Genomic DNA, 11336 nt, shown 5'->3' with positions numbered 1-11336 from the left:
TGTTTAGTTAAATCAATGCAACTCCTGTGTTTATGTGTGCATAAACAATACGAAACAATATCAACACAACAGCTAAACCACACCTTTAAAAAAAAAAAAAAAGTGAAAAACGTCTATCTCATCATGCATGTATCGACCCGATACTGAAGCGCTGAAGATCTATGAAGAGGATGTGCATCAGATGTTTCAGAGACAAAAGATCAAAAGGCTCCAGGACCTGATGGTGTGTCCCCCTCCTGCCTGGGAGTCTGCGCTGACCAACTGACTCCCATCTTCACTCAGATCTTCAACCGTTCACTGGAGCTTTGTGAAGTGCCCAACTGGTTCTCGAGTGTTGTCCTTCCACATAGACACTGTATGTAAAAAGGCCTAGCAGCGATTGTACATCCTAGGAAGTTCAATCTGCCCCAGGAGCTGCTGATCCATTTCTACACCGCAATTATTCAGTCAGGCACAGTTTCTTCCCCCAGGCCGTCACTCTGACACACTTGAACACATGTTGACCCCCCAAAAAATTAACTTGAAACCTGTTTTTTCTCATGTAAATACTGTCTTTTGTATAAATGCACATAATGCCCCGGTTTAATGATCACACACCCACTTACTTGAATTGCACTGTCATTATATTATCCTTTGGCACATCTCAATACTCTTTAATTATTTATATCTTAAGTGTCCGTGTATTTGTACAGTGAGAGCTCAAAGCGAAGTCTAATTCCTTGTTTGTGTAAGCACACTAGGCCAACAGAGCTGATTCTGATACTACATTTGGTATCGACACGATGGCTATTAGGATCGACCCTTCCCTCCGGCTGTTATATAACACACAGTGTGGTACAGTGTGGTTGAACGGAGAATAGTTGTTAAGGTTGCGTCTTCGCTGTACACATCTACGAAACACACAAGCTACTAGCTTTCGCTTTAGCAAGTAGTTATAGCATCATACAATTTCGTGGTCAATATAAACCAAGGTTATAAACATCTACTTCCGGTGCGGTTACAGAGGAGACGTAAAAAGAGGTGAGAACACAGTCACTGCACCATCACTAAAAGAGAAGTGTTGTGTTGAAGTAGACGCTACATGTCTAGTGATAAAATGTTGAGTTTCAATAACGATTCATTTTTGTAATTTTATCAACGAGGTGGCAGTTAATGAATGAATTGTTCTCATTTGTGTTTACTTTTCATAGAAAAGAAAAAAGGGATATCGATCCCGACTGTCTTCACACCTGCCGGTGTCATGCTGATTTATTTATTTTATTTCTCGTCTTTTTTATTTTTGTGTGGTTTTTATTTTATACTTTTTTTTTTACTCTTACGATTATATATATACTATATGCAATTTTATATTATTTGGACTGGAACCTAAATTTAATCAAATGCACGTGTGGTCGTTTATTTTTTGTGATAAACAACGAAAATAACTGACAAAAGACCTTAAATAGAACTCTATGTCCTGCTTAATTTCACAGAATAGAAATATGTTGTCTTTAACAGACTCTCCTGCTTAACCTAACAGTATAAATTTACTTGTATACATTGCGCGCACACAAACACACAGCTGCACTGCTAAACTAAACTAACCCTGGTAGCTTCCATTCACACTCTGTAACGGCGTAGCTACAGAGCTGAGTAGCCAACTACCAAAGTGAAACTAAGTTCACCTTGGTGCACCGTGGACATGTCTGCACTGTCGTGTTGCCTTTTCTTCTTCTTGTGAGTGGCGGGAGTCGAGTGGCAACCACCTTTGAGGCGCATTACTGCACCTACCATGTTGGAGTGTGGCTCAGAATTACGAATGTTATACGGCAACCGGCCCGATCTTGTGGCGGAAGCCGATATTATCCGATCTTCAAAATAAAGAGGATCGGGACATTCCTACTGTATTGTATAAGTTGATTTATGTAACTGTGTAGATTCTCAGTGATCAAGAATGAATAGCTGTAAATGTGTTACATTAACATAGCGGATGCCTGTTCAGCTTCCTCTTTTGTGTACTACCATGTAGTTGAGTAACTTGATATTTATTCTTGGTGTTGAATTTTGTAAATCAAAATGTCTAAATAAATGCGACTTACAGTCCAGTGCGACTCATATATGTTTTTTTTCCTCTTCAGGACGCAATAATTGACTGATGCAAACTATAGTCCACATTGTTTTGTTTTTAGCTGAACTGGTTGTACCGCTCTTCAAAGAAACTTGATAAATGATCAGTTATTCTTGACAGTCTTTTTTTTTTGTCACAGTAATGTTTGGCGTAGTGGTAGTGGGCATTGGAACGGCAGGTTGGGTGAGGATCAGAGATATGTTGGCTCCACTGCAAGGCAGCTGTGCTGAGAAACTCATTGTCAGAGGATTCATATCCAGGTAACGCACACACACACACACACACACACACTGGTGCTGCAAATAATTCTACATATACACATATAGTCACGTCGCCAACATTTTGTCAACAGGAGAAGCCTGGGCAGTCAACAAGGAGTTAGTCAGATTTCAACAGAGGAGGCTCTGAACAGAAATGACATTCAAGTGGCGTTCATCTGCACTGAGAATTTCTCACATGAGGACAATGTCAGGTAGTGTCACACAGACTCCACTGCTCAACGTGCTACCCTAACTCTTACAAAGACATGCACAGAAGTTTTTGCTCGGTTTAGTGTCACAGAGCGAGAGAGCGTAAAAATGTTAAATTTTTTTATATTCCGACACTCTCTGAACCCCTGGAACCTGTGTTTTTGATCAATGTTTTATCCAGTACTACGTACAGTAACCACAATGTCACTTTGTACTTCATAATACATGTTTTCCACTACTGCACTGTAAGGTACAAAACCAATGTTACTCTTTTATATGCAAAATGTACTATACATCGTGTAGGTCAGTTCTTATTTTCTGTCCCATCAGAAGGTACCTGCAGGCAGGGAAACATGTGTGTGTAGAGTATCCCATGACGCTCAACTACAAGGCTGCTGTGGACCTCTGGAATTTGGCTGACGAAAAAGGTGAAGTATGATACAAGGAGAAAGTTGTATTATTTTATTATTATTTTATTCATTATCGACTAACAAAGGGGTGTTAGTCTTGTTAAAAGTATACCCTGATCAACTTTATATTTTCTTCCATTTTTACTTCATGAAGATGTCATGGCTATTTTTTTTGTCATACACCAAGGGTGTCGACAAACTTTTTCCACTGAAGGCAGCATATATTTTTTTCATTTAGTAAAAACGCCAAAGCTTTGTGTCAGCTTTGTGTTAGAGGTGACAAGGCGTATTAGAATTAGTCGTGGTGTAGTAGTACATGTGTTTGTAAGCGGAGGTTCCCATTTGGTACAGAGGAATAACGATTTCCCACACGATACACATTAAGTGAGGGACAGGAAGTGTTTATGGTGTCTACTCAGTAAACAAATAAGGTGCAGTCCAGTCTTTGGCTAGCGATAGTGCCAAAGTGAAAATAGATCTTGAAAAGCCTCTTCCTGTTTGGGAACACTTGCCTTACTGGTGAAATACGTAAAGTGACAAAGATAAATTGATAAGATGAAAGCAGTTTGCCGCCATTCTTCAGCAAAGATTGGGAACGGGACTGCAAGTTGCAACTGTTAATACTACACTTCTGCCAAAAAGAAACTTTTATAACAAATAAAATAATCATTCACACTCACATTGAAACTCTGCTGCACTTGTCTCCATCCTTGTACTTTACTAAAAAGAAACCTTGTAAAGCAGGGGTATCCAAAGTGTGGCCTGGGTGCCACTTTTGGCCCTCAACAGCTTTAAAATTAAATAAATAAATTATTGAGGTATATTAGTAGGTCTTACACTAATTTGCATGGTCACCCATAACACAAAAATAAAAATGTGTATGTTTTGACCTACATTGGATTGGTTTTAGTATCTTTAATTCCTTTAATTTTTCTGTATGCTATACGGTTTATCTGTGTTTGTATTTTTTATTTGAAAATTGTATTTATTGGAAAATTACCTGCTAGCAATTTGCAGTTTTTTGTGTTGCATTTTAAAAATGATTAAAGCTTTACATAAAAGCTAAGTAGTTTTATGTTCTGCATTTTTTCCCCCGAAATGAATCCAAGCATGACCTTAAAACCGAGGTACGTACTGAAGCATGATGTTGGTGTACCATTGCACCCCTATTGATCATTATTTTACTTGTATCCACATTTCAACTTTTTATTTTACTTGTATCCACATTTCAACTTTTTCTGGTTGCATTACATCTTCTTGCTCTTTTTTGTTAAATTTTATTTTTACAGTATGCTGCGGGCCAATAAAAAAAAGAGCTACGGGCCACAAATAACCCCCAGGCTGGATTTTGGCAACCCCTGCCATGTCCTGCATGTTCTATGTACTAATCGTAAGGAGACATTTTGACATTTTTTTCAACAGTTTGAAAAGTTGAATTAAGCAACGATTGTTTTCATTTTGTTGATGACAAGAAATGCTGAGATATGTTCCTTTGTCTGATGTTGAATTTATTTCGATTTTCTGTCGGAAAGGCTTTTCTCAAACGTACACGGCCTTATTAATGAGCTACGATGATGTCAACGTTGTGTGTTAGGTGTGGTTCTTCATGAGGAACACATCGAGCTTATGTCCGAAGACTATAGGCAGCTGAAGAGAGAGATCCAAGGAAACATCCTGCAGGAGGGAACTCTTCATTTTACAGGTTTGTGCTTTGGTACTGCAGTACCTATATATGTTTCATAGTTTTATAGCAGGGCTGACTCTTCTGCTTAATGTCGCTATTTCCTAATGCCACATTCATGCTTGTAGTTGGCATGGCTTGGTTGAATGGCATGTATAGCTAGTCCAAGTCCGTCCAGATGGTTTTATTGACAAGAACATGTTATTGTGTGAATGTTGAAAAGCATTCAAACTGTATGTTATTCATGCCTGTCATGAATAAACCTGGACCAATAAATTTGGCCCTACCTGTTGGCCCTTGCTCATAAACACATTATAAAGGGACTGTCTGTGAATGTGGCTTGTCATTCCAAGTTCATACAGTAGATGGATGGATTGACATGATCCAAATTGCAATATGTTTTGGTCTGTTTTGTTGGGTTTTTTTTTACTAGGTGGTGTTCTGAAGCCTGGATCTGGTTTCATGGCATTCAGTGGTATTGCTCGCCTCACCTGGTTGGTTGAATTGTTTGGGGAGCTTTCTGTAACCGAAGCAACCATGGAGGAGGACTCTAGTAAAAACTACAGCAAGATGACCGCCAAACTACGAACTGCTGATAACAAGTGAGTGCTTTCATGGTACAGTAGATAACTGTTTTCTGCGTAGGTCCCATATGGGGACCACCAGCGAATGCCGAAAAACCCATGAGTAATTGATACACCCATGAAAATGTCTATTTTTAGCATATGGCTGGATGCCCCCTCCAAAATCTTCTGCTAGCTTGACCATGACATTCTGTTGTAATGATTACGTTAGATTCAGCTCCAGAACCCTCCCCTTCTCTCTTCAATTGTGATTGTTCACTTGCGACATAATCCAGGTTTACATTATGTTAGAGTATATAGGTGCTCACCACTAATGCATGATTATGTAAGATGACCCATGACTGTCAAAGCGAGCGCATCTCAGCAGTAGCACGCAACTTTAAAATGCTGCTTGTGTTTAAATCCATCCATTTCCTATGTCACTTGTCCTCACTGGGGTCGGGAGTAGGCTGGAGTGCCTGCAGAATACCCATGCACGGGGAGAACATGCAAACGCCACACAGAGATGCCCAAACGAAGATTTGATCCCAGATCTTCCCGATCTCCTGACTGGACAACATGCTAACCACTAGGCCATTGTGCAGCCCGCTTTCAGTTTTGGTTGCGTTTCTTATTTGCTTGGTTTTCAACTAGGACTGTCTTTGATTAAGAATTTTCATTGCTGAATCAGATTTATTAGATTTTGTCCAGAGTCGACTAAAAGGCAATTAAAAAAATCAATTTTTAAGAGCACCGTTAATGGCAATCCCTACAAATAAACAGATCTTATTTGCGACTTTTTCCACCTTGAAGAAAAAGGATAAAACACTCAGATAAACAAATAAACATGGTAGGTGTGCAACAACAGTATCTTTATTTATTTAGTGACACAGAAAGCAGTTCACATAAATGTGCATTCCTCTGCCTTTGATCTTGCCAGTTTTCAGTTGCTGTTTTGTCTGCTCGTGTGTGGTGGTCGGCGAGCTCAATAGCATTGTCTGGTACTTTATGTCTTTTACTGTGAGTGCTGTGGATTTTATTCACCAAAGACCGCACATTAGCAAGGAAAACGCTCGATGAGGGGAGTCTGTGTGGTGTTGGCTTGAACTCGTATTCCTCCGCGCCTTCCTCGCCTTTGTTTACGTTCTTGACGCTGCTTGCGAGCACTTCCGCCCGGCTCAGTGGTGTGTGTAGACTCTGGTAGTCTGGACATCTCAGGGATGAGTCGAAGAACAGTAATAAAAATGTTGGCACTGTGAAATCCAATATCCAGACTTCAATATCTAAAAGTTCTTGTTGAGCTTTTCAAGAAACCAGACTTGATATGAGCAAAATAATAACTACAAACCTGCAAATCTGGAAGAGACGCTGGGCTCCGCTGTGTGTACGCTCCACCATTGTGAGTAAGTATAGGTCTTCTGTTAAACATGCACATCATTTTCAGTTATTTGTTAAAACAAATGTGGTTGAATTTGAATGAAAATAGGCTATTTATAACAAAAACAAAGACTTTCTGTGTAAAAATGTATGCTCAGCAGCAGCCGTGGGCACCCCAGTGTCGTCAGAACGGTACAACCTTGATCACATGACATTTTCATATAGACTGCGGGATTGATAGTCGAATCAAACTCTTTCGAATCAAATCGTCGGATAGTCGACTATTTTAAGACACCCATCGTTTCAACTTCACTCTTGTGGGCGGTTCCTCCTCTGAACAATGCTACAAGCCTTTTTATTGGTCAGTCTCAAGTGAAGGGTTGACAGCTTCGGCCCTCACGAGATGAGGGAAAAGAGAAATGGGTATGTTTATTCTTAACTTTTTCCATTTTAGTTATATCCTCAAAGCAGCCATTGATCTGCATACGTTGCCTGGTCCCTGTTACCGCTCGGACGGGACTAAAGACTAGACGAGCGAGTAGCGCTCAGCTAGTGTGCTAAATAATGCATTTCATCAAAATTTTAATCTGTGCCCTAGAACGTTGACATGGACGGAAGAACGAGGACCGGACCTCCGAAGAGCGAAGAATATCAACTTTCGCTTTGATTCTGGCACGCTGACGCAAATCCCTCCATCGCCCAGAGGGTCAGTCGGCCTCTTCATGCAGGACCTGATCCATTTCTCCTCGAAGCTCACTGGCCAAGTGACTCCAGAGGATCTCCAGAAAGAGAAAAAGAGGATCCTGCACTGCTTGCAACTTGCAGAGAGAATACAACAACTGTGCCAGAAATAAGCAGGTTCGACCAGTTTACAGTTTACAATATTCATACTTGAAGTCTTTACATATGCATATGAATTCATCTTGTGTCAGTAAATTGATAATAAACCAAAGGAACACTAGTAGAAACACTGGAACACATAGAGTATACACACTACCTGTGTCTCCATGGGTGTACTTCCACACTTAATCTTTTCAGTCCTTAAGTACATTCAAACTGACAAGTAAGACAAAATGAAGTATACTGTCAGTACCCGCATGTCGTGTGCAGTGATGCACCCTTACCACCGTCGATAGTCGCCATTTGGCTATAGTAGAAGGGAACGGACTATCACACAAAAAGGAGAACATAAAAAAGGTGGCATTTATTTTATGAGGCGATGTTAGGGATTGCACTCCGTTCAGTGGTTGCAATTCACCATTAAAAAGGATAGAAGAAGAAGAAGCGGGTAAATAATGCCTTTGTCATTTCCAGTAAGTGTACAACAACATGATCGATTTCATCCAGCACAAGGAGTGGGCAATACTGGAAAACACTGGGTAAATACATGGCCGGTATTGATGATAGTGATGCATTTTGTGATTTTGCCTGTAATGGTGAACAAACACTTGTTTGTTTTGGACAAACTGTGGTTAGCACACAAGTCCAATTTAGACTGGGGAAGCCTCCCATTCACCCCCCTCCAGGTCACATTGTCATGGCCCAGTCTTCCAGTAGAACTACAGAATCACCAGCAGGGATGCCCTCCAGCACCCTTCTGATGCACCCCAAGGAGGCTGGGTACTTAGAGCTGCGTTGGGCCTCTGCCCAGCTTGCCACCTCTCCCCTGCAACAACTCCAGAGTAGAACTAGGTCCAGCCCCTTTCAAGGAGTTCGGTTCCAGAAAGCAAACTGTGGGTCGAGGTGAGTTTGACGATATCTAGTCGGAATTTCTCAACCTCTCGCACAAGCTTAGGCTCCTTCCCCACTGGAGAAGTGACAATCAATGTCCCAAAAAACAGATTTCTTTTGTCTTTTCTCGTAGGGTGTCCTGAATCATTCTTTGTCTGTCCCGTCACCCATTATCCATATTTAGATTGATGTGCCCACTTCTGAAAAATATGAAAAATATCAATCACATCACGCTAGTATCGATCCTATGTTGAACAGCTTTGCTGTGATCAACCAATCAGGGTTGGGAGTCTATAAGCTGGCCCTGAGAAGCGAATCAGAAGTCTGACTGGCTAAAAAAACAGCTCTATTGCTAATAGTGTGTATGTAAAAGGGAGCAACACTCTTGATTCTGAAGGCGCTGGGCAGATTACTTTGATATGGAAACACACAGAAACTGAAATATGATTGGGAAAAAAAGCTCTTAGTATACACATACGTACAGTACACTACTGGAAAGCAGTGCAGCGAAGAAACATGTTACAAAATGAAGATAATAGAATGTTGGGAATAAATTAGTATAATGAATGAAACAAATACTACAATTTAGGTTTGAAATTTACGTCAGTGCTTCTGGTATCGGTTAGGTCAGCAGAGAAGGTCCTGACTGCACACCACTGGTATCGACACTATAGAAATTTGGATGGATCCACCCACCACAGAAAAACATCAATCTCATCACGCTTGTCTCAATCCAACACTGATACTACCATGGGTATCAATATTCATATTTGGAGGGATCCGGCCATCCCTGAAAAATATCAATCTCAATATGCTTGTATTGATCCAATACAGATGCTACCATTGATATTGAAAATATGGATGTTTGGATCCAGCTGCCAATCCCTGAAAAATGTCAATCTCACTACGCAAGTCTCCATAGTATGCTTATGCTACCATTGGTATCAATATGATCGATATATGAATTGTTGCAGCCAGCCCTAAAAATACCACTCTCATCATGCTTGTATCAATCCTATACGGATACTACCATGCGTACAAATATTGTTGATATTTGAATCGATGCGCTCACCCCTGTACAGCACTACACTCAAAATTTACACACTCAGGAATGAAGTACAGTGTACACAGTATATTTAGCGATGGAAGTAACATTGGAGGCACAGTTCATTTTTAACAATGTGCATCAGCTTTATAGTTGCAGTACTTACCTGTATGTGCATTGTCTTCATATATATACAGTGGAAAACAACCCAGAGACATCATTATTTATTTTACAGTGACTATGAAATGATAATGTGGTAATGAGGAATACAGGACAACTCAAAGGTGTGTGTACAATTGCAGCTATGACAGATATTTGGAGGTTTTTACATGCTTGAACAATAGCTCTAATAACCAACATGCTATCAGCAGCATTCTGCTCTTCTGTTCATCTTACTTGAAACATAGTCTTTTTATTATGCAGTGATGTGCTGCCAAACATTTTAATAGCATAGGATGTGGACTAAGTACTACTGGAGTACAGCTGTTACAGGAACACATGTGCCACAAAGCAGTGAAATACTTGACATGACATGAAACATGATGTATTTAATAAACTGACCTGACTCCTATCCATCATCTGTAATCGTTCTTTGCCATGATTAACCTCACCAGGGGAACAGATCCACTATGAACACATAAACGTGTGTTATATTGAATGACATTCAAAATGTGTGTGTTACTAACAGTAATTCTTACAAAATAGTGTCATTCTTCAAATTTGTTGTCTTTTTACTCCATAAGAAGCCAGAGCCATTTAAAGTCAAATAATGGCTCTACCACATAAACATGTCACCTAGCTTACCTAACACACTGCCGTTTTGGGATAGTCACAATGTGACACATGACAACCACTCCAAAATGTTTTCTATATAGTTCTATACAGTTCAAGTCAAGCGCAAAGTTGTATAGAACACTTTTTAACACATTTAAAGTGTCACCATGGCTTCTTATGGATGAAAGGACTGTATAATTGTATGCATTTAATAATATGTTAATGTCGGTGTAGTTCACTTCATTTAGAAGGGCCTGAAGCGCCAAACCCTACACAGCATCAACTTTCAGGGAGGGCGATGTCCGGTTTTATTATTTTAAACACCCAATCAAATGCAAAAACAAAAAGAAAATTGTCCAGAAAACAATTACAGTACATATCTCACAAGTGTTAGCTTCATTTGGTTATAATTATGGTTTAATTAATTTGAACATGCGAACAAGTTACATTGGAATACATCACATACTACTAATTCACAGTTCCACATGTCCAAAAGGAGTAGTAAGCACCAAAGCTTATTTAATCCTACCCCCCATCCGTTTTTAAATCAATTGCAATACATTTGTTCACTTCCTGTATCCCAAATGCACTCTTGCTGGTTTAAAATACATGGAAAAATAGTAAGGTAATGTAATAATGTCATAAAATAGTAGTCTGTTCTTGTCAACATAACTACTTCATATGACATACAGTATGTGCACTCCATCAAGTTCTGTTTGCGCCTAAGTATCCTTTCTGCTATTATAGCATTATCTTAGTTTTACTTAGGTTCAGGGATAATCTGTTTTTATCAAACCATCTTTTTAGTATAGTCATTTCATTTTCAAAGATACAAAGATGACTGAAGAAATACTAATTCACTACGAATACTAATATTACAAATTCATTTAATATTTCACAGGGTGTTTTTTTGTCTTCCTTTGTAGGGAGTTCAGTTAGAGCACAACCACACCCACATTGGGATGAATTGCATAGATAACATTGCTTAGAAACAGCCCTTTTTGGCTCAATAGATACGTGTATTCAACCCCAGTTGAAATGTTTTGTCAGTTTTGTTCCAAGTATAATAAAAATAAGAATTAAATATTTTTTAAATGTAATTAACAATACTGTATGTCATATATATTATAAATATGCGAATAAGTGGCATAGAAAATGGATGGATGGACATTAGAAAT

The 11336-nt window shown here is 39.4% G+C and overlaps 1 protein-coding gene across 1 annotated transcript; it reads left to right on the top strand.

The window, feature by feature from the left end:
- Positions 1 to 832: 832 nt before the first annotated feature.
- Positions 833 to 9969, top strand: blvra (biliverdin reductase A). Its single transcript, XM_054768920.1, has 7 exons — positions 833 to 1020; positions 2247 to 2367; positions 2460 to 2579; positions 2908 to 3005; positions 4582 to 4689; positions 5102 to 5270; positions 7207 to 9969. Exons 2-7 carry the CDS (start codon positions 2249 to 2251, stop codon positions 7460 to 7462), a joined length of 870 nt encoding a protein of 289 aa, XP_054624895.1. The 5' UTR covers positions 833 to 1020; positions 2247 to 2248; the 3' UTR covers positions 7463 to 9969.
- The last annotated feature ends 1367 nt before the right edge of the window (positions 9970 to 11336 follow it).

Source organism: Dunckerocampus dactyliophorus, chromosome 2 (assembly GCF_027744805.1).
Source record: "Dunckerocampus dactyliophorus isolate RoL2022-P2 chromosome 2, RoL_Ddac_1.1, whole genome shotgun sequence".
Lineage (NCBI taxonomy): Eukaryota > Metazoa > Chordata > Actinopteri > Syngnathiformes > Syngnathidae > Dunckerocampus > Dunckerocampus dactyliophorus.
The sequence above is the reverse complement of the archived record's forward strand: the minus strand, read 5'-3'. Positions and strand labels throughout refer to the sequence as shown.

Coding starts and splice junctions, on each gene's coding strand:
- blvra (XM_054768920.1), top strand. CDS start 2,249: ATGTTTGGCGTAGTGGTAGTGGGCATTGGAACGGCAGGTTGGGTGAGG. Junction 2,368..2,459: donor GTCAGAGGATTCATATCCAG/GTAACGCACACA, acceptor TTTTGTCAACAG/GAGAAGCCTGGGCAGTCAAC. Junction 5,271..7,206: donor CTACGAACTGCTGATAACAA/GTGAGTGCTTTC, acceptor TCTGTGCCCTAG/AACGTTGACATGGACGGAAG.